Source organism: Macaca fascicularis, chromosome 9, assembly GCF_037993035.2.
Source record: "Macaca fascicularis isolate 582-1 chromosome 9, T2T-MFA8v1.1".
In the NCBI taxonomy this organism is placed as follows: Eukaryota; Metazoa; Chordata; class Mammalia; order Primates; family Cercopithecidae; genus Macaca; species Macaca fascicularis.
The window spans coordinates 33579930-33604121 of record NC_088383.1 but is presented as its reverse complement, the minus strand read 5'-3'; the positions used below and the strand labels follow the sequence as shown (position 1 = coordinate 33604121).

General features: G+C 37.4%; 1 protein-coding gene across 1 annotated transcript in view; it reads right to left on the bottom strand.

The window, feature by feature from the left end:
- The window catches only part of CCDC7 (coiled-coil domain containing 7), a 433255-nt gene that overhangs the window by 25732 nt on the left and 383331 nt on the right, over positions 1-24192 (bottom strand). The window contains exons 33-35 of the mRNA XM_065520519.2: positions 19769-19852; positions 15757-15843; positions 1030-1113 (exon numbers count right to left, since the gene is read on the bottom strand). Of these exons, the coding sequence (XP_065376591.1) occupies positions 1030-1113; positions 15757-15843; positions 19769-19852 (255 nt within the window). The remainder of the gene's footprint in view (positions 1-1029; positions 1114-15756; positions 15844-19768; positions 19853-24192) is intronic.

The following is a 24192-nucleotide window of genomic DNA, read 5'->3' as shown; positions in this document are numbered from 1 at the left end:
ACTTTCCTCTCTAAGCCAGAAATATAAAATGATAAGTACAGCATCTGTTTTCATTTTTTTCAACTTTCATTTTAAGTTCGGGGTACAAGTGCAAGTTTGTTACATAGGTAAACTTGTGTCATGGGGTTTTGTTGTATAGATTATTTCATCACCCAAGTATTAATCCTAGTACCCATTAGTTATTTTTCCTGATCCTGTCCCTCTTTCATCCTCCACTCTCCAAAAGGCCCCAGTGTGTGTTGTTCCCCTCTATGTGTCCATATGTTCTCATCATTTAGCTCCCATTTATAGGTGAGGACATGCAGTATTTGGTTTACTATTCCTGTGTTAGTTTGCTAAGGATAATGGCCTCCAGCTCCATCAATGTCCCTGCAAAGGACATGATCTTGTTTCTTTTTTATGTCTGCATAGTATTCCATGGTGTATATGTACCAACTTTTCTTTATCCAGTCTATTACTGATGGGCATTTGGGTTGATTTCATGTCTTTGCTATTGTGAATAGTGCTGCATTACTAAGGGTAAAGGTTCAATTCAGCCAGAAGATCTAACTATCCTAAATATAAGCATCTAACACATGAGCACCCAGATTCATAAAGCAAGTTCTTAGAGACCTTCAAAGAGACTTAGGCTCTAATACAATAATAGTGGGAGACTTCAACACCCCACTGAGAATATTAGACAGATAATTAAGACAGAAAATTGTTTCAGAGATATTCAGGACCTGAAGTCAGCATTGAATTACAGTATAGCATTTGAAATAATAGCATCAAGCATATATTTGGGTCACAACAGCCTTGCATTTTTATGGATTCTTTACCAATAAATAAGTTCTAAAACTAATTATATCTAACTAATGTTCCATTGATAGCAAATACTAGAGTTCCACAAATTACAGGAAGAAATTTATGAAGATATTTTCTCATGTAATGATGACTTACAGCTACAGTCATCATCAAAGAACCATATTTAATTTAACTTCAGAGCTAAATAAGCCATTAACAGGAGGCTTGAAAAATTCTTGTTCTTACCTGCATGCCTCTTTGACTGTATGTTGATTAGATCTTTTATTATATCTTTTTCATTAACACCTTTCAAGTGTTTTAGGCCAGTCTCTATAAAAACAAAACAGATTTTCAAAATGCTTTGAAAGGTAAATTGTAACATATGTCTGTGTCTGTGTGTATGTGATGGTATATTTGTACATATAAATAGTAATAACTTAATTAGCATCAGTCATTAAAGAAGATGAATTAGTAAAAAAAAAAAAGCTCTGGACTGCAGAATTACAAAGCTTTAGAACTGGAAGCATTCTTAGCAATCATATAAGCCTAGGGAAGTTTAGTGATTTGAACAAAATCAGATATATAGTTAACTATAAAACTTATACAGAAATAGATGTTTGTTATTCCTAATCAGTGCTTTCTTCCATACAATGCCGCCTCTTCTGCAAACTGAAATCATCCGAGTTTATGATAAGAATATAATTTTTAAGCATCTTCATACTTCATACAAGCATATCCATACACCAGGTATGGATATACCTTGTGAGGTGGAATATAATTTTATTCACAAGTCAACTTGTGAACTATGGTCTTTATAGTCACAGAAAGTTAACCATCAGGGAGAAATTCTCTGATTCTTCTAAGAATATTTTAGACCCTTTTTATGTCATGTAACTATAAGTTATGTGACAGCAGTGATTATTGTGGACTGGTAGAAAGTGCCCTCTCAGGTCCATTTAGAATGTAGACTTTGTAGATGGGGAGGAAGAAATGGGTGATTTTGCATTCGTATCAGCACTGAGATTAGATTCCTTTCCCTTTGAGTTTTGATATGATTTGAACTTTTTGCTTGCTTTTGAAACAACTACTAGGGTCAATGACAGAAAAATAAAATCAAAATTAATAAAGGGAATTCATATTAAAAATTGAATAATCTGGATTTATGAAGCTGGGTCATCTACTGGGCCTCAAGTTTTGTGGGTGAACTTGGGTCTTAGCAGAGCATGTGACTGTAGGGTGAAAACTGCAATGACTCAGACATCATAGAGTAGAAGTTTTGCTCTGGAGAAATGGTTGAGTCCATGAATAAATTTTAAAGCTGCACAATGACCTTTGCATCCCATATGTACCACCATTACAATCTGTATAGAAATAGGAACAATTTAGGGTATCATCTCCAAAATGAAAAGGTGCATCAGATTGACAGAACAAGTCATTAATTTAATTAAAATATTTTGTGAAAATGATGACCTATAGCAATAACAACAACAAAAAAAAACCTGGGGAACAGTAGCAGACATGTTTTAACCTTTTTAGTTATTTCCCTGACTTGTATAAGCAAGGAGTATTGATTCATTTGAGTTGATAAGCAAAAGTTTCTTAGATCAGTAATGAGTATTTGAGGACAGATAGGTTTAAGCACTAATACAAAATTATGTGCTAGAGAAATATAATTTAGTAAGAGTCACCATTTTCCTTCTTCATAACATCCTCCCAGTACTTTACATCTCTTTTTAAAAGTGTTACACATGGATTTTATTGAGCTTTCTTTTTAAAAAAGTGTAATATATCATACGATTTGCCCTTGTAAAGCATCTAATTCAAATATTTTAATATATTCACAGAGTTGTTAAACCATCACCACAGTCATTTTTAGAATCTACTTCAGATTTATTCTAATTAATTTCTGTAAACTATACAAGCATTTCTGCCAAATTTTCTATTCCCTCTTCCTGACATTTATACTGTAGTTATACCTATAAATATTAAAACCATTGTTATAATTATTTATCTATATAACTTTATGCCTTTTAAAGAACGGAGAAAAGAAAGAAGAACAAGTACATATTTATGTTTATTATATGAACATTCTTGTTTATAGTTTCTGGTTCTTTTTATTATTTCCTGTGAATTTGAGTTACCATCTATTGTCATTTTCTTCCTCTAGCATACTATTGCTCCCAGCCATTTCCTTTGTGCTGCTATTGTCAAACTTATTGCATGTCTATTACATGTCTTTTATGTGATAGGCCCCAAAATACAGTTACATATCAATTTTATATATCTATGTATGGTACCACACAATTACATTTTAAATCAATTAAGAGAAGAAAAAACAAAATATGCATTTATAGAATATTATGTAATAGAATTATTTCACTAATGCATTTGTTGAAAAAATTACGATGTGAGGAAACTTGTCAGCCTGAGGAACTTTCTTAAGTATTTTTTCTATAGCATGGCCTGATACCAACTAACCCTGCAAATTTTTATTTATTTGATATTCTTTTTATTTGAGTTTCATTTTTAAAAATAATTTTGCAAAACATAAGATTATTGGTTGATATTTTTTTCTTGCAGCCCTTTGAAAATGCCATCCCATTGCCTTCTGGCCTCCATCATTTTTTTTTTCCCCAAGATGGAGTCTCTCTCTGTCACCCAGACTGGAGTGCAGTGGCACGATCTTGGCTCACTGCAACCTCCACCTCCTGGGTTCAAGTGATTCTCCTGCCTCAGCCTCACGAGTAGCTGGGATTACAGGCCCATACCACCATGCCCAGCTAATTTTTGTATTTTAGTAGAAACTGGGTTTCACCAGGTTGGCCAGACTGGTCTCAAGCTGCTGACCTCAAGTGATCCACCCGCCTCAGCCTCCCAAAGTGCTGGGATTACAAGCGTGAGCCACCGTGCCTGGCCTTGGCCTCCGTAGTTTCTGATGCTATGTCACCTATTAATCTTACTAGAATTAACTTTTGTATAGTTACAGTCATGTAGATATACAAAATGATGTTTGGACCACGTATAAGATGGTGATTCCAAAAGATTGTAATGGAGCTGGAAATTTCTATCATGTAGTGATGTAACCATTGTAACATCTTAATGCAATGAATTACTCACATGCCTGTGATGATGCTGGTGTAAACAAACCTACTCTGTTGCCAGATATATAAAAATATAGCACATAGAATTATGTACAGTACATAACGATGATAACAATAAAAAGCTATGTTACTGGTTTATATATTTACTAGACTTGTTTATTTTTATTTGAGTATGTATACTGCTACTTACAAAAAATGTTAATTGTGAAACAGCCTCAGACAGGTCCCTCAGGATGTATTCCAGAAGAAGGCATCGTTATCATAGGAGATGAAAGCTTCATGTGTGTTATTTCCCCTGAAGACTTTCCACTGGGGCAAGATTTGGAGGTGGAAGAGAGTGATGATGTTGATGATCCTGATTCTGTGTAGGTCTAGGCTAATGTGTGTATTTGTGTTTCAGTTTTTAACAAAAATACTTTAAAAGTAAAAAAAAAAAAAATTAAACAGAAAGCATCTTATTGAATAGGCATATAGAAAAAGAAAATATTTTTGTACAACTGTACAATGTGTTTGTGTTTTAAGTTAAATGTTATTATAAGAGTTCAAAAATTAAAAAAATTAAAAAGTTTATAAAGTTAAGAAGTTACAGTAAGCTAAGGTTATTTTTAAGGAAAGATTTTTAAAAATAAATTTCATGTAGCCTAAGTGTACACACAGTGTTTATAAAGTCTACTGTAGTGTATAATAATGTCCTAGACCTTTGCATTCACTCACTGCTCATTCACTGACACACCCAGAGCAACATTCAGTCTTGCAAGCTCTATTCATGGTAAGTGCCCTATACAGGTGTACCACTTTTTATCTTTTATATGGTATTTTTACTGTATCTCTTCTATGTTTAGATACAGAATTGCTTACTCTTGTGTTACCATTGCCTGCAGAATTCAGTCCAGTAACATGCTTTACAAGTTCGTAGCCTAGGAGCAATAGGCTATACAACATAGCCTAGGTGTGTAGAAAGCTATACCACCTAGGTTTGTGTAAGTATGTAACTTTATGATGTCTGCATGATGATGAAGTTGCCTAACTATGTATTTCTCAGGACACATTTCCATCATTAGACAACACATGACTGTAGTTGTTCTCTTGACACTTTAAGGTTTTCACTTTGTCTCTCAACGTTTTTACTATGTTGGATCTGGTTGTGAATTTTATTGTGTTTATATAACTGGATTTAATTGAGCTTGGATAGGTGGACTAGTATTTTACATCAAATACTTTTCAAAATTTTCAGCCATAATTTCTTTAAATTATTTTGTTCTTTCTCTCCTAGTAATCCTATTACTTTAAATTTACAGATTATTTATTCTGTTAAAACTACTCTTGAGCCCCTCTAGTGAATTTTTCTTTGGTTTTTGTACTATCAACTCTAGAATTTTCTTTTTACGTGCACTAAAACATCATATTGAATCCCATAAATATGCTCAATTATAAATCAAAATACTTTCAATCTTTTTGTTAATATTCTCTATTTGGTGAGACATTCTCATCATATCTTCCTTTCATGCTTAAGCATAGATTTTATGAATTATTTTAAATATTTATAAGAATTGTTTTGTAGTCTTTCCCTGCTATGCCAAACATTTGGCATCCTCATAAAAGTTTCTGTTGCATTTTTCCTTTGTATGGGACACATCTTCTTGTTTTTTTTTTTTTTCTTTTTTGCTTGCCTATCATATTTTGCTAAAATTTGGCTTTTTAGATAGCAAACCTACATACGAATTTCTTGTTTACTTTTTGGAATCTTGTTGTGTACATGTTTCCTTATTTAGCTACGTGGGTGGACTATTTTCTATTTTACTGAAGTCTTCTCCTGCAACATGAAGCTTCTAATGTTATTCCTTTGTGGGCACAGATGTGTATACACATGTATTAGGGTTCTCTAGAGGGAAAGAATAGGATATATATATAAAATATGTATGTATATATATATTATATATATATCCATATATAAGAACTAATAGGATATATATATTTATTAAGTATTGACTCACATGATCACAAGGTCCCACAATAGGTCAGCTCCTGCAAGCTGAGGAGCAAGGAGAGCCAGTCAAGTCCCAAAACTGAAGAACCTGGAGTCCAATGTTTGAGGTCAGGAAGCATCCAGCACAGGAGAAAGATGTAGGCTGGGAGGCTAGGCCAGTCTAGTCTTTTTACATTTTTCTGCCTGCTTTATATTCTAGCCACACTTGTAGCTGATTAGATGGTACCCACCCAGATTAAGGGTGGGTCTGCCTTTCCAGTCCACTGACTCAAATGTTAATCCCCTTTGGCAACACCCTCACAAACACACCCATAATTAATACTTTGCATCCTTCAATCCAATCAAGCTGACACTCAGTATTAACCATCATAAGTCCACCCCTTATCAATTTGAACCCATACACATCTCCTGAGATCATACACAATCTTTAAATAAAGGCAACAATAAAGTCATAATTATGCCTAACATAATACAACTATCCTTCATACAACCAGAAACACACAAATCCCCAACCCAAATACTATTACCTAAAGTTAACAATACTTAAATGCTGATATGAAGTCAATAAATCTTATGTCACATGATAAAGGAAAAAGGAAATAAAATGAAGATATGTTCTTAGTACAAGTGTATACATGCACAAATTTGTTTTTAACAAAAGAAGGAGGAAATACTCATGACAATTACAGTCCTCATTTCTGCAGCTGGTCACGTTGTTGTAGCTGGCATTGGTGACTGCCTTCTTCTACTTATGCATTCTGTATTCCCTTTGCCTTCAGCAAGCACCTCAGCAGGCTATGGAATTTTTTCCCGGTGGAGTGACCCAAACCTTCATTCCTAAAGGGTCTGTGCTATTTGCAGTCCTGCCTGGATTGGGCTGTTGTAATTCCCCATTGACCTTAATCACAGGGCATGGTAATACTAAGAGATGTGCTGATGAATCTCCTGTATTCCATGCATACTCTTCCTAATCTCCATTGTGGAGTTGTAGACTGAATTCATCTTGATAGTCCAGGTCAATCGCCCAAGCCAACACTGTAGCCCCCTTCTTAGCCTGTTGACTTAAAGGTAGGAGGTACCCAAAGTGTCCATGTGGCACTCTTAACTTCAGGTTAATTGAATTGTTGTTGTGTCTCCTGGTGGCAGCATTCCTCTCTCTGGAACTAAGACCTCTAGGTGAGCAGAAAGTAATATCACAGGAACAAGAAGCAAAAGTTTTGCTAGTGGATCACTAGGGGTGATGGTGAGTGGTGCCACTTCCCACTTCCACCCCATGATTCCTGGACCCGTGAATCCTGGCTATGGGAGAAACAGTACCATATATTGGATGCTGATTCAGAGAATACATGGCCTTACGGAGAACTCTGTCCCAGCCCTGCAAAGTATCGTCACCTAGTTGGCATTGTAATGGTGACTTCAAAAGGCCATTCCAGCTGCTTCAGGATAATGGGGAACATGGTAAGACCAGTGAATTCCATGAGCATGAGTCCACTGCCGCACTTTTTTTTTTTTTTTTTTTAACAATTTAAACAGGTTTATTCTGAGCCAACATGAATGACCATGGCCCAGGGAACAGTCTCAAGAGTTCTTGAGAAAGTATGCCCAAGGTAGTTGAATTACAGTTTGGTTTTATACATTTTAGGGAGACAGAAGTTATAAGCAAAGACATAAATCAATACATGGAAGGTATACTTTGGTTCAGATAAAAAAAGCAGGGCATCTTAAAAGGTCATGGGCTTCCAGGTTGGAGGTAGATTCAAAGATTTTCTGACTGGCAATTGGTTGAAACAGTTAGGCTTTGTCTAAAGACTTGAAGTCAGTGGAAAGAAATGCTTTAGTCAAGATAAGAGGGATTGTTGAAGCCAAAGTCTTTGTTATGTAGATGAAGCCTCACAGGTCTTTAGAGAGAATAGATGACAAACGTCTCTTTTCGGGACTTAAAAGATGGCAGGCACTTAGTTAATCTCTCCTATATTTGGGAAATGCCTGGAAAGGAACTTCCTGGCTACATTAACGGAGATTCTCTATGGATAGAAATTTCTCCCACAAAAAATATGGTTTTGCAAGGCCATTTTAAAACATGTGTTTTTTTTCTTTTTTTTTTTTTTTTTTTTTTTATTATACTTTAAGTTCCAAGGTACATGTGAACAACATGCAGGTTTGTTACATAGGTTTACATATGCCATGTTGGTGTGCTGCACCTATCAACTCGTCATTTACATTAGGTATTTCTCCCAATGCTATACTTCCCCAGCCCCCTACCCCCTGACAGGCCCCAGTGTGTGATGTTCCCCACCCTGTGTCCACGTGTTCTCATTGTTCAACTCCCACCTATGAATGAGAACATGCTACTGACACACTTCTTTAGCCATAAAGTGAGTGCCTTGGTCAGAGGCAATGCTGTGTAGAGCATCATGTGTATAAGGCATTCTGTGAGTCCATGGATGGTAGTCTTGGCAGCAGCATTGCATGCAGGATAGGCAAACCCATACCCGGAGTAAGTGTCTATTCCAGTGAGGACAAACCTCTGCCCTTCCCATGATGGAAAAGGCCCCATATAATCAACCTGCCACCTACCACCAGGTACTGAGGAATGGTGCTCAGTGTTAGTCTCTGCCCTGGCAAATTGGGCACTCAGCAGTGGCTGTAGCCAAATCAGTCTTGGTGAGTGGAAGTCCACATTGCTGAGTCCATGTGTAACCTCCATCCCTGCCACCATGGCCACTTTGTTCATGGGCCCATTGGGCAATGACAGGCATGGCTGGGGAAAGAGGCTGACTGGTGTTCACAGAACGGGTCATCCTATCCACTTGATTATTAAAATCCTCCTCTGCTGAGGTTACCCGTTGGTGAGCACTCACATGGGATACAAATATCTTCAGTTTTTGACTATTCAGAGAGGTCCATTCACATACCTCTTCCCCACATTTCTTTGTCACCAATTTTTCAATCATGCTTCTTTCAAGACCCCGACCATGCAGACAAACTATTGGCTCCAACCCATGAATCAATATATAACCACACATCTGGCCATTTCTCCTTCCATGAAAAGTGCACAACCAGGTGCACTGCTCAAAGTTCTGTCCACTGAGAAGATTTCCCTTCACAGCTGTGTTTCAGGGATGTCCTAGAAATGGGCTGTAGTGCTATAGTTTTCCACTTTCTAGTGGTGCCTGCATAACATGTTTCACTCGCGTCAGTGTGAAGAGACCATCAAACAGGCTTTGTGTGAGCAACAAGGCTGTTTATTTCACCCGGGTGTAGGCGGGCTGAGTCCGAAAAGAGAGTCAGTGAAGGGGAGATAGGGGTGGGGCCGTTTTATAAGATTTGGGTAGGTAAAGGAAAATTACAGTCAAAGGAGGGTTGTTCTCTGGCGGGTAGGAGTGAGGGTCACAGGGTGCTCTGTGAGGGAGATTTTTGAGCCAAGATGAGCCAGGAGAAGGCATTTCACAAGGTAATGTCATCAGTTAAGGCAGGAACAGGCCATCTGGATGTATACGTGCATGTCACAGGGGATACAATGGCTTAGCTTGGGCTCAGAGGCCTGATATTCCTGTCTTCTTATATTAATAAGAAAAATAAAATGAAGTAGTGGTAAAGTGTTGGGGTGGCAAAAGTTTTTGGGGGTGGTATGGAGAGATAATGGGCGATGTTTCTCAGGGCTGCTTTGAGCGGGATTGGGGCGGTGTGGGAACCTAGAGTGGGAGAGATTAAGCTGAAGGAAGACTTTGTGGTAAGGGGTGATATTGTGGGGTTGTTAGAAGGAGCATTTGTCATACAGAATTATTGGTGATGTCCTGGATATGGTTTTGTATGAATTGAAAAACTAAATGGAAGAGAAGGAGAAAAACAGGTATTAAAGGACTAAGAATTGGGAGGACCCAGGACATCCAATCAGAGAGTGCCTAAGGAGGTTCAGCATAATTACTCGCTTGGTTGGTGAGTTTTTAGGCTCTATCCAAGTTTTTGGGGTGCAGTTCAAGTTGGGCTGGTGTCTGGAAAGAGACTGGGACCTAATAAAAGGAAGCATCCATACAGGAGCTCAAATGGGCTATACCCTGTAGCATTCTGAGGACAGGCCTGAATTCTGAGAAGGGCAAGTGGTAAAAGTATTGTCTAGTCCTTTTTAAGTTAGTGGCTAAGCTTGGTGAGGTGTGTTTTTAAAAGACCATTAGTCCGTTCTACCTTTCCTGAAGAATAAGGATGGGTAAGGGATATAAAGGTTTCACTGAATACCAAGAGCCTGAAAAACTGCTTGGGTGATTTGACTAATAAAGGCTAGTCTGTTATCGGACTGTATAGAGCTGGGAAGGCCAAACTGAGGAATTGTGTGTGACAGAGGGGAAGAAATGACCACAGTGGCCTTCTCAGACCCTGTGGGAAAGGTCTTTAAAAGTATTAAAGCAGCAGCAGCCACTGCATGCAGACATAAAGGTTAGGCTAAAACAGTAAGGTCAAGTTGTTTGGACAGAAAGGCTACAAGGCGCGGTCCTGGCTCTTGTGTAAGAATTCTGACCGCACTAACCGTGCCTAGGAAGGAAAGGAGTTGTTGTTTTGTAGAAGGGATTGGGGTTTAGGAGATTAGCCAGACACGAGCCGCAGGGAGAGCATGCGTGTTTTCATGAGAATTATGCTGAGATAGGTGACAGATGAGGAAGAAATATGGGCTTGACTGAAGTAATGGGGGCTGTCTGTGAAGCCTTGTGGCAGTACAGCCTAGGTAATTTGCTGAGCCTGATGGGTGTCAGGGTCAGTCCAAGTGAAAGCAAAGAGAGGCTGGGATGAAGGGTGCAAAGGAATAGTAAAGAAAGCATGTTTGAGATCCAGAACAGAATACCGGGTTGTGGAGGGAGGTATTGAGGATAGGAGAGTATATGGGTTTGGCACCACGGGGTGGATAGGCCAGACAATTTGGTTGATAAGGCACAGATCCTGAACTAACCTGTAAGCCTTGTCTGGTTTTAGGACAGGTAAAATGGGGGAATTGTAAGGGAAGTTTATAGGTTTTAAAAGGCCACGATGTGATAACAGGCTTTAATCCTTTTAAAGCATGCTGTGGGATGGGATATTGGCATTGAGCAGGGTAAGAGTGATTAGGTTTTAATAGGATAGTAAGGGATGCATGATCAGTCGCTAAGGAGGGAGTAGAGGTGTCCTATACTTGTGGTTTAAGGTGGGGAGATACGAGGGGAGGATGTGAAGGAGGCTTTGAACTGGGGGAAAAGTTGGCAATGAGGTATAGCTGTAGCCCAGGAATAGTCAGGGAAGCAGATAATTAAAATGTCTCAACCTAATAAGGGAGCTGGGCAGGTCGGGATAACTAAAAAGGAGTGCATAAAAGAATGTTGTCCAAGCCGGCACCAGAGTTGGGGAGTTTCAACAGGTTTAGAAGCCTGGCCGTCAATACCCACAACAGTTATGGAGGCAAAGAAAATAGGCCCTTGAAAAGAATGTAATGTGGAGTGAGTAGCCTCTGTATTGATTAAGAAGGGGATGGACTTACCCTCCACTGTGAGAGTTACTAAAGTGTCTGTGATGGTCCTGTAGGCTTCCGAGGCAATCAGGCAGCGTCAGTCTTTAGCCACTAAGCCAAGAAGATCTGGGAAGGAGTCAGTCAGAGAGCCTTGGACCAGAGTTCCAGGGGCTCTGGGAGTGGCTGCCAGGCGAGGTGGACAGTCCGATTTCCAGTGGGGTCCCATACAGATGGGACACAACTTAGGAGGAACCCCAGGCTGCAGGCATTCCTTGGTCCAGTGGCCAGATTTCCGGCACTTGAAGAAAGTTCCTTGGGGAAGCGGTCCTGGAGGAACGCCTGGTCACTGTGGTTTAGGCATTTGGAAGTTCTTGTGTGCTGGAGATGTGGCTGGGATTTTGTCTCACAGTGGAGGCACGTAATTGTAACTTTTCTTTATTATTGTACACCTTGAAGGCAAGGCTAATTAAGTCCTGTTGTGGGGTTTGAGGGCCGGAATTTAATTTTTGGAGCTTTATTTAACAATAATTATTACATTGCCCTTAATATTTACAGGTATAATATGTATAACAATAGCACAAATACTGGGGAAAGAAAATAAAGCTATATATATATTATTTAATGTCAGGAGCGGATTGGGTAATAAAATAAAATGCATATTGAGAATAAGACGGCCTTCTGACCTTCCAGGGTCTAGGGCTATAAAACGTCTAGGGTTGCTGCCAAATGAGCCATGAACTGGGCTGGGTTTTTATATTTGCTGAAAAAGAGCCTAAATGCTAACTGATTTGGGAGAGGTCGGATAAAGAAAAAGGAGCATTAATCTTGACTATGCCTTTAGCTTCAGCCACCTTTTTAAGAGGAAATTGCTGGGCAGGTCGGGGAGGGCTAGTGGTAGAATGAAACTGTAAGCTGGACTGGGTGTGAGGAGGGGAGGTGATAAAAGAATTATAGGATGGGGGAGTGGAGGCTGAGGAAGAACTGGGACCTGGCGAGGAGCAGCCTGGGGAGGAGGGGAGAGGTCAGATGGGTCTGTAGAAAAGGAAGATTCAAAAGACTCAGCGACGCTTGGGGCTGGGACTGAGGGGACAGGTGGGAGGGGAAGAAGGAAGATTTGGGATAAGTCTCATTGGGAGCAGAGACTAGGGAGGGACCAATGTGTAAAAGAATGCCTGAACATCAGGCACCTCAGACCGTTTGCCCATTTTACAACAAGAATTATTTAGGTCTTGTAGGATGGAGAAATTGAAAGTGCCATTTTCTGGCTATTTGGAACCATTGTCAAGTTTGTATTGGGGTCAAGCAGTATTGCAGAAGAAAATTTAGATTTTAGGTCAGGTGAGGGTTGAAGAGGTTTTAAGTTCTCGAGAACACAGGCCAAGGGAGGAGGAGGAGGAATGGAGGGTGGAAGGCTGCCCATAGTGAAGGAGGCAGGTTTAAAGAGAAGGGGTAGAGACACGGAGAGAAGGGGTGGGGGGTGCTTGCCCCCTAGGAAAGTGGTGCTTGCTGCTAAGGGTGAAGGACCAAGGCAGGCGTCCCCGCGTGGTCAGATACCTCTGAAACGTGGGTGGATAATCAGGCAGGCGTCCCCGTGTGATTAAACACCAAGGGAAGACTGTCTTCCCGAGTCTGTGACCAGCGCCGGAGTTTTGGGTCCACCGATAAAACGCATCTCCTTTGTCTCTACCGGGAAAGGAAAGGAACTGAAATGAAGAGAAGGGAGAGATTGAAGTGTGGCGCCAAGATTGAAAGGAGAAAAGAGGTTGAGAGATAGTGAGAGAGGTTGGAGAAGAGACTAAAGAGAGGCCGCTTACCCGATTTAAAATTGGTGAGATGTTCCTGGCGCTGGTTAGTCTGAGGACCAGAGGCCATAGGTGGATCTTTCACAGAACAAAGAGCAGGAGGACAGGGGATTGATCTCCCAAGGGAGGTCCCCCAATCCAAGTCACGGCACCAAAATTTCACTCGTGTCCCGTGTGAAGAGACAACCAAACAGGCTTTGTGTGGGCAACAAGGCAGTTTGTTTCACCTGGGTGCAAGCGGGCCGAGTTCGAAAAGAGAGTCAGCGAAGGGAGATAGGGGTGGGGCCGTTTTATAGGATTTGGGTAGGTAAAAGAAAATTACAGTCAAAGGGGGGTTGTTCTCTGGTGGGCAGGAGTGAGGGTCACAAGGTGCTCGGTGGGGGAGCTTTTTGAGCCAAGATGAGCCAGGAGAAGGAATTTCACAAGGTAATGTCATCAGTTAAGGCAGGAACAGGCCATCTGGATGTATACATGCAGGTCACAGGGGATATGATGGCTTAGCTTAGGCTCAGAGGCCTGACAACATGCAGAACCATCTGTGAACCAGGCCTTAGTCTTTTCTTCCTCTGTCCACTGATCATAAGGAACTCCCCATAAGGCCACTGGTGCAGGCTAGGGGAGAGCAGGCAGGGTGGCAGGATTGGGGACCATGGGCATTTGAGCCACTTCTCATGTAACTCACTTGTGCCTTCAGGACCTGCTCAAGCCCGATCATGTACATACCACTTCCATTTGATAATGGAATGCTGCTGTGCATGCCCCACTCTATGGCTAGACAGGTCAGCAAGCACCCAGTTCATGATAGGTAGTTCAGGTCACATGGTGACTAGATGACCCATAGTCAAGTGTTCAGTTTCTACCAAAACCCAGTAACAGGACAAGAGCTATCTCTCAAAAGGAGGGCATCTTTTTCCTGTGCTGGCTGCTTCCTGCCCTCGCACACTGGACTCCAAGTTCTTCAGATTTCTGCTCATATAAATTAGAAAACTCAAGCAGTTCTTTTGGAGTGTAGTGCACTTCCATGGGGTTACACTTTGAACTGCTGGGACTTTAGTCTAGTTATAGGTCTAGAAGCAAACAGGGATGTTGGGGGTGGTTCCTGAGGAGAATAAACATTATCTTGCCTGGCAACTGCCTCAGGGGAGGCCATCACTGTTGCCTCAGGCAGCACAGAGTTTATCTTCTCAGACAAAGATGCAAAGGCTTGTGGCAGCATGGGTTGGGGAGGGGATGTTGCCACTACTGGGGATGGGGAAGCTGCTGCTTCTGGTAAAAAAGATTCATCAGAGTTTACAAACTCAGTGTCTCCAGCTTCATTTGGTCCTTCCACACATCCCCATTCCAAGGTTCAGGATCTCATTCTTTTTCAATCAATGCCCTCACTTTAAGAGTAGACACCTGGCAAGGCTGTGCATGCACCTTTCATTGCAGGTCAGCCACTTGCATGATAAGAGCTTGTGTATGTGTTTCTACAATTTCAGCTCTTTATCAGTGTTCTCCACACTATTATAAGTAGAGTCCTTAACATTTTTGTGTTTAATCATATTAAGCAGCCAACTCCAGAAACCCCAAAACCAACAAAAGAAACTCCATCCTTAATATTCTGTTCCTCTAGAACCACTCCTGGTACCAAAATCTGTATTAGTTAGGATTCTCTAGAGGGAAAGAAGTAATAGAAGATAGATATAGATATAGATAGATGGGAGTTTATTAAGTATTAACTCACATGAGGGCAGGAAGCATCTGCACAGGAGAAAGATATAGGCTGGGAGGCTAGGCCAGTCTAGTCTTTTCACATTTTTCACCTGCTTTATATTCTAGCCATGCTGGCAGCTGATTAGATGGTGCCCACCCAGATTAAGGATGTGTCCGCCTTTCCCAGCCCACTGACTCAAATGTTAATCTCCTTTGGCAACACCCTCACAGACACACCAGGATCAGTACTTTGAATCCTTCAATCCAATCAAATTGACAGTATTAACCATCATAACACACAATCACTTTTGGATGAGAGTTGTTTTAACAGGGCTCTCTTCATCTGTCTCTTTCCCTTATGTCTCTGTTAAGCTCTCTGCCTCTTTGGGTACAACACCAAAAATTAAGGAGAAGTGTGTCACTGTTTCACCACTAAAAATGCAGTAGTATAGTTTTTGAACTATATAACAAAACTAAAGCAGTTGAAACATTGTCAATTTGCCTGATAACATAATGATATAAGAGGGAATGGGTAACCAATGAAATAATTATCAGTTATATTCATCTTGTTATCATGTTCATAAGCTAGCAATTCTGCTTTTGCAAATACAAAGCAACTTTCCTAATTAGCCATAAATAGAAAGTAAATTGAAGAGCATTTGAAATGTTTCTGCAAGCATTTTCTAAGGTCATTATAGCATTAGACTTTTATGGATAACTTTTTAAATAAATGAGCCCTAAAGTTAATTTTCTATTGAGAATAAATACTAGAGTTCAACTAATTATAGGAGGAAATTCACGAAGACTTTTTCTCATGTAATAATTACATATAGGTACTGTTGTCATTAGAGATACATACTTAAACTCCAGAGAAGATAGTAAACCATAAGTAGATTTAAAAATTCTTATTCTTACCAGGGTGACTCTTTCTCTTTAACTGTGTCTTCATTGCATTATTTATTGTACCTCTCTCAGTTGCACGACGCAATCGTTCATCAGTCTCTATAAAAGCAAACAGATTTCAAAACACTTTTCTAACATAAATATTAACGTGTGTGTGCATGTGTCTAATACTATCCTAATTAATATTCTTCATTAGAGTAGAAGAATTATAATAAAATGTCCAGATTGTAGCAACATAGGAACTTAAATTGAAAGGACAATTAACAATCATATAAACCTCATTATATGTATACCATATAGCAAGTAATAACAAAATTGAGGCACAGACTTATGCTACCCTATTTCTTAACTATTTTTTCCATATAATGCAATCTCATATGCAAATTTAAATCACACTAGTTTGTGGTAATAACATAACTTTCAAGGATATATTAAGAACATATGCATGTTGTAGGGGTATATCTGGTGAGGTGGAACATAAATTTTTTTTTCATAATTGACCTATCTGTACACAACGGTCATCACAACTCATAAAATGTGACAAAACAGAAGTTCCTTGACTCATCCAGAAATATTTTAATAGTTTATTTTAGGTGGTGTAACTATAATTCAATTAGGCATCAGTGATAAAAAAAGAATAAGAAATAACACATGTAATGAGAAAAAGTTTCTTCTCTCTGGTTCTCTTAGCAGGTAGACTTTGTAGCTGGAAAGAAGAAAACAGGAATATTTGCAGTAGTACCAGCATTAGGATTGTATTCCTTTTCATTTGAGTTTTATGTGATTTATACACTTTGTTGGATTTAGAAACTAGTATTTAGGTATAATGATGGAAAAACTAAAAAATCTACTTAAAAGAATTTCATATTGAAAAAGGGATAATTAGAATTGGTAAACCTGGTTTATTAAACCTAAAGTTTTTTTGTGTCAAAGTTGGTTCTAGCAGAGCATGTAATGGTAGTTGGACACCTGTAATGATCCTGAACAATAGAGTAGAAGTCTTGCTTTGGAATATTGGCCGAGCCCATGATTAATGTTAAAATTTGCACTATCATCATATCAGCCCAAATAAACCACCAATATAATTCAAATAGAGGCAGAAACCAGATTACGCATCATTGTAAAAATGCATCATATTGGCCAGGTCAGTGGCTCATGCCTGTAATCCCAGCACTTTGGGAGGGTGAGGTGGGCGGATCTCGAGGTCACGAGTTCGAGACCAGCCTGGCCAACATAGTGAAACTTTGTCTCTACTAAAAATACAAAAATTAGCAGGGCGTGGTGGCAGGCACCTGTAGTCCTAGCTACTCAGGAGGCTGAGGCAGGAGAATCACTTGAACCCAGGAGGCGGAGGTTGTGGTAAGCTGATATCATATCACTGTACTCCAGCCTGGGCAACAGAGTGAGACACTGTCTCAAAAAAAAAAAACAAAACAAAAACAAAAAAAACAAAAAAACCATCATATTGGACAAAATGAGTTTTCAATAATTCAGTAACAACATTTTGTAAAAGTAAAGCTATATGCAACAGAAAACTGAGGAACATTAACAGGTGCATTTCAGCTCTTTTGTCTTTCTCCTACAGATACAAGTAAGAAAGGCTGATTCATTTGAATTAAGAAATCAGAGGATTTTTAGATAAGCAAGGAGTCAATGAGGAGAGCATTTTAGAGTTAAACACTAGGAATACAAAGTTATGTGCTGGAGAAATTTATCAACTAGTAAAACTCACAATTTTCCTCCCTTACATTATTATCTTGTTGCTTTAAATTTTACAAAATCTTATCCTGCTTAGAGTTCCTGAGCTTTTAAAAATGTGTATATTTTTTAATTTGTAAATTTAAACCAAAATAAAACCATACTATTTTTCCATTTAAAGTGTCCAATTCAATGCTTATTACAGAAATGTGTAATTATTGCCTCAGTCAACTTTATAATCTTTTTCACATTTACACAAATTGCATTCTACTGAGATACAGAAACACTACTCCTTTATATATAGCTTTATTCTCTTTCCCCAGTATTTGTGCTATTGTTATACATATTATACCTGTAAATATTAAGGACAATGTACTAATTATTGTTATAATTATTTCTTTGTATAACTTTATACCTTTTAAATAAACTGAGAAAAGAAACAAGACCAAGTACATGTTTATAGTATTTGTTATATGAACACACTTATTTAAAGTTCTTTTTATTGTTGCTCTGTATTTATCATCCAGTGTTATTTTCTTACAGTGCTACATCACTTCTCTCTCCTATCACCTTTGTGCTGCTATTGTGAATATATTACAATTTGATATGTTATATGCCCAATGATACAATTATATAAATATTTTTATACAGTTGTCTTTTAGATAAATTAAGAAAAGAAAGGAGGTGGAATATATATTTATACATACTGTCTTTTGCAATTATAACATTTAACTCATACCTTTTTTAGGGGGATTCAAATTACTGTCAAGAGGTCAATTCCTTTTAGCCTAAACAAATTTCTTGGAAAACAGTTCTGCTAGAAATGAAATCTCTCAATTTTTATTTATTTAGCAATTTCATTTTTCACCTTTTCTGAAAAATAGTTTTGCTAGCAATAAAATTATTGCTTGGTAGATTTTTTTTTCTTTCAGCACTTTTAATATACAACACCATGGCCTTCTGGACTTCATAAGTTTCTAATGCTAAGACAGATGTTAATCTTACTGGGGTTACCTTCTGTGGGATGAATTGTTTTTCTCTTGATGCATTTTACATTCTCTTTGTCTTTCAACATTTTTACAATGATTACTTTGGTCATGGATTGATTTGTGTTTGTTCTACTTAGATTTAATAGAACTTGGATGTATAGATTAATATGACCCAGTAAATATTTTTCAAAGTATTCAGCCATTTTTCTTCAAATATTTTTTCTTATTCTCTCTCTACTTGGAATACTGTCATTCTGGTATTCCCATTGTATTGTTTGCTTACTCCTTCTGACAGTTCAAATCTTTCCTTGACCCTCTAATGAATTTTCCCTTGCAGTTATTTTACCTTTCAATTCCAAATATTAATTTGGTTCTTTAAAAAGTTTAATTTGTATCACAATGTTGACATCTATTTGATAAAAGAGTGTCATTATACCTTCTTTTTCTTCTTTCAGAAGAGTTTTATTTGATGATATTATTATTATTTGACTACTTTGTAGTCATTGTCTGCTAAATCTAACATGTAGGACTCTCACAGGCAGTTTTCCTTGCCTTTTTCCTGGTATTTGTGTTACAGAGTACTGTTTCTGTGCATGTCTTAATTTTTTTGCTAAAATCTGGACATTTTAGATAACGTATTATAGCAAATCTGTATGTTGGTTGACTCTTCCTTTTTGGGGGGCTTGTTGTTCTTGTTTTCTTGTTTCTTGTTGTTGTTGGTGGTGGGGTGTGTGTGTGTGTTTGTGTATGTGTGTGATTTGACAGAAGTATTTTCCTAAAGTCTCTATCCTCTACAGTGTAAAGTCTCTTATGTTGCTCTTTAAGGGCATCTCCTTGGGCATCAAACAGTCTCCCTTGGATGACAGTGGTTTTAGCAGGGCACTCTTTGAATGTCTCTTTCCATTATTTATTTGCTAAAGTGTCTTCTTTTGGTATCACACCAACGGTCACAGAGAAGTGTGTCTAACCCTGTAACCCCGGGACTAAATTCAGTTGTGTAATCTCTGAAAAATATAACTAAATAACTTTATTGCAGCTGAGATGCTACAAACTTGACTGATATTTTTACCATATAGAGTGAACTGGTAACCAATAAAATTATTATCTGTTATATTCATCTTGTTATCACATCTATCATCTGGCCTTTCTGCTTTTGAAAAGCTAATTTTACATTGCTAGTTGAAACTAGGGTTGAAATATTATAGAGGGGAATTCACGAAGACTTTTGCCTATGTAATAATGTATAGGCACTGTTCTCCTTGAAGATGCACACTTAGTTACACTCCAGAGAACAAAACTAACCAGAAATACTAAATATGTAAAGTTTTTGTTCCTACCAGGGAGACTCTTTGATCGTGTCTTGAATTCATCCTTTAGTATATCTCTTCCAAATGCATCTGTCAATTGTTCTATTTCAGACCCTATAGAAATAAACAGATATCAAAACACTGTAAGGTAATCATTTATATACAAATGTGACCGTGTGTGCATGTGCATATACGTGTGTGTGTTACTAACTTAAAATATTTGTGGCTGGGCGCAGTGGCTCATGCCTGTAATCCCAGCACTTTGGGAGGCCAAAGTGCAGGTGGATCATGAGATCAAGAGATTGAGACCATCCTGGCCAACACAGTGAAACCCCATCTGTACTAAAAATACAAAAATTAGCTGGGTGTAGTGGCACATGCCTGTAGTTCCAGCTACTCGGGAGGCTGAGGCAGAAGAATTGCTTGAACCTGGGAGTCGGAGGTTGCAGTGAGCTGAGATTGTGTCACTGCACTCCAGCCTGGTGACACAGCAAGACTCTCACCAAAAAAAAAAATACATATATATATATACACTCACACACACACACGTATATATATAAAATAAAAATAAAAATTGTATTTATAGAATAATTAAAATGAAATGTCTTCATTGGAAAATAACAAAAACCTTAAAAAGGAATGGATGTTAACAATTATATAAGCCAGACTATATTCAGGCTTAGATATGTTTAATGAATTGAAATATCATATAGCCAGGGAAAGGCACCACTCATGCACAACCCGATGCTGTATACTTTCTTAACCAGTAATTGTTCTATACAATTCTATCTCTTATGCAAATTGAAATTATCCTAGGGACATTATGATGATAATGTATCTTTCCAGTTTACACTAAAAGCATACTCAACCTGTAGGTATGTACTATGTGAGGGGGAACATTTTTTTCCATAGGTCAAGCTGCAAACCATGGCCTCATTAGTCACAGAAACTTATCATGAGGCAGAAATTATTTGACTCATTGAGGAATATTTCTTTCCCCTTTTTACATTATGGAATTGTAAATTCTTTAGATATTAGTTATGAAAAAATTACAAGATATTTGTCAAACTGAGAAAACCTGCCCTCTGAGGTCCCTTAAACGAGAATCAAGGAGGTAATGGTCAGATTTGCAGCACTACCAGAATTGTTATTGGATCCATTTCCATTTATGTTTTTATGTGGTTTTATATTTTCCAGGAATTAGAAACTACTAAGTTCAATGAGATAAAAATGTATAAAAATTATTAAAAAGAAATTCATATTGAAAAGGGGATAATGAGGATTGGTGACATAAGGTCAACATTGGGCTTAAGATTGTGTGGGTAGAATTGGCTCTAGCAGAGTATGTAACTATGATTGGACACCTGTCATAATCCTTCCATTGTATTGTAGAGTGGTTTGTTGTTGTTGTTGTTGTTGCTGTTTTGGAAAAATTGGTGAATACATGAATAATGTAAATGGTTGCATTATGACACCAGCTGCTCAAATATGTCACAACTGCATTCCATACTGAGCACTGCCTCATTACCAAAGTAAAAAGTGATCCATAACATTGAGCAGAACAAGTTTTCAGTAATTAAGTAACAATATAAGAGATACAGCAACTCAAAACTGGAAACATCAGCAGACGTATTTTTTTCTTCCTTTGTTCTTTCTTCACCTGATATATCAAAGAAAGACCGGTTCATTTGAAATGAGCAAGCAAATGATCCTTACACAATCAGGGAAAAAATGAGACCATCTGAGGAAAGATTGGGTTAAATACGAGAAATTAAAAGGTATGTGCTGGAGACACTTATAATTTAGTAAGATTTACAATTTTTCTCCTTTCCAATATTCTCACTTTGCTTTAAATCTTTTAAAAATCTTTTTCTGCTTGAAGTTCACTGAGTATTTTAAGCGGTCTAAAATCTTAAATTCTATGGATTTTAATACATTCAGTAATGTCTGTCACCATCATCACAGTCCATTTTAAAAAGTACTTTAAATTTATACTAAATTCTAGTGAAATATAGAAAAGCTACTCTTAGATAGCTGTATTACCTGTTCCCCATTTTTGTGCTATTGTTATACACAGTACATTTGTAAATAATAAAGACATGGTTATAGTTGTTGTTATAATTATTTATTCATATAATTTTATGCTTTTTTAAAAAGTTGAGGGAAGAAAGAAGTATATATTTCCAATGTTTAGTATATTAACCTTCTTATTAATAATTTCTGGTTCTATTAATTTGTTCCTGTGGTTTCAGATTATCATATGTTGTCATTTTTTTTTGTTAATACATAATATTTGTGCAAATTTATGGGGTACATGTGATATTTGGTTATATGTATAGTGTGCATAAAACTCAAGTCAGATTATTTAGAATATCTATCACCTCAATGATTTCTCATCATTCAGTATCATGTTAGCTGTGGGTTTGTCATATATGGACTTTATTAGTTTGAGGTATGTTCCTTTTATGCCTAAGTTGTTGAGAGTTTTATCATGAAGGAATGTTGAATTTTATCAAATGTTTTTTTCTGCATCTACTGAGATGATTATATGGTTTTGTCCTTCTTTCTGTTGATGTACCTTGTTTATTGATTTGCATATGTTAAACCACCCTTACATCCGTGGGATAGATCCAACTTGATCACAGTGCATTATCTTTCTGATAGGTTGTTGAATTTGGTTTGCTAGCACTTTGTTGGGGATTTTTATGTTTATATTCAACAGAGATACTGACTTGTACTTTTATTTTTTTATGTCCTTGTCTGGTTTTCGTATCAGAGTAAATGCTGGCCTTGTAGATTGAGTTACAGAGAATTCCATTCTCTTCAATTTTTTTGGAATAGTTTGAGGGGAATTGGTGTTAGTTCTTTAAAGTTTTGGGAAAAATTGGCAGTGAGGCCACCTGGTTGTGTTGGGAACATTTCTAGACCTCTCCCTAGCTATTTTGAAATACAAAATCATTGTTATTAACTATAATCAACCTCCTCTGCTACTTCTTAATTCAATCTTGGTAGGTTATATGTGTTCAGAAATCTGTCAGTTTCCTCTAGATTTTCCAATTTATCAGCATATAGTTGTTCATAATATTTTCTGATTATCTTTTGTAACTCTGTGGTATCAGTTCTATTTCATTTCTGATTTTGTTAATTTGTATCTTCTATATTTTTTAAGTTAGTCTACCTACTGGTTTTTTTTAATCTTTATCTTTTAAAAACACCAAGTTTTGATTTGGTTGATCCTTTGCTTAAGTATCTATTTCACTTAGTTCTGCTCTGATCCTTATTTCTTTCCTTCTATTAATTTTCGTTGATTGGTTTGTTTTTGCTTTTCTAGTCTCTTGAGGTGCATTGTTTATTTGAAACATTCTACTATTTTGATGGAGGTGTTTATTGCTCTAAACTTCCATTTTTAGCATTGCTTTTGTTATATCCCATAGGTTTTGCTATTTTTTTCATTTTTATTTGTTTCAAGAATTTTTTATTTCCTTTTTAATTTCTTCATTGATTCAGTGATTATTCGTGAGCATTTTCCTTAATTTCCATGTGTTTGCACAGTTCCCAAAGTTCCTCTAGTTACTGATTTCTAGTTTTAATCTGTCATGGTCTGACAAGATACATGATGTGATTTTCACTTGTAAAAATGTGTTAAGACTTCTTTTGTGGCTTAACATATGGTCTAGCCTGGAGAATGTTCCGTGTGCTCACAAAAAGAATGTGTGTTCTTCAGCTATTGAAAAAAATACTTTGTAATTATCTGTTAGGGCCATTTGGTTTAAAATGATGTTTAAACTCAATGTTTCTTCATTGATTTTCTGTCTAGACGATCTGTCTAATGCTGAGAATGAGGTGTTGAAGCCTCTAGCTATTATTTTATTGGAATCTCTCTGTCCCTTTAGATTTAATATGCGCTTTATATATTTGCATACTTCAATGTTGGGTGAGTATAAGTTTAAAATTGGTATATCCTCTTTCTGAATTGATCCTTTTATCATTATATAATAATTATCCTTGTCTCTTTTTATTTTTTTTGACTTAAAGTCTGTTTTATCTGAAATAACTACAGCTACTCCTGCTCACTTCTGGTTTCTGTTTGCATGGAATAGTTTTTCCATTCTTTTACAACCAGTCTATATGTTTCTTTACAGGTGAAGTGACTTTCTTATAGGCAGTATATAGTTTGGTCATGTTTTTAAAATCCATTCAGCCATTCTCTGTTTACATTCAAGAATAATATTGATATGTGAGGACTTATTCCTATTGTTTTCTTATTTTCTGGTTGTTTTCTTTATCCTTTGTTCCTTTCTTTCTCTTGTGTTGTTTATCATTATGGTTCGGTGATTTTCTGTCATAGTAACATTTGAGTTCTTCTTCCTCATTTGTGTGTTTGCACATCCAGTTTTATGACAGTAGCTATCCTTTTGCTTAAGTGTAGTACTCCTTTAAGCATTTCTTGTAGG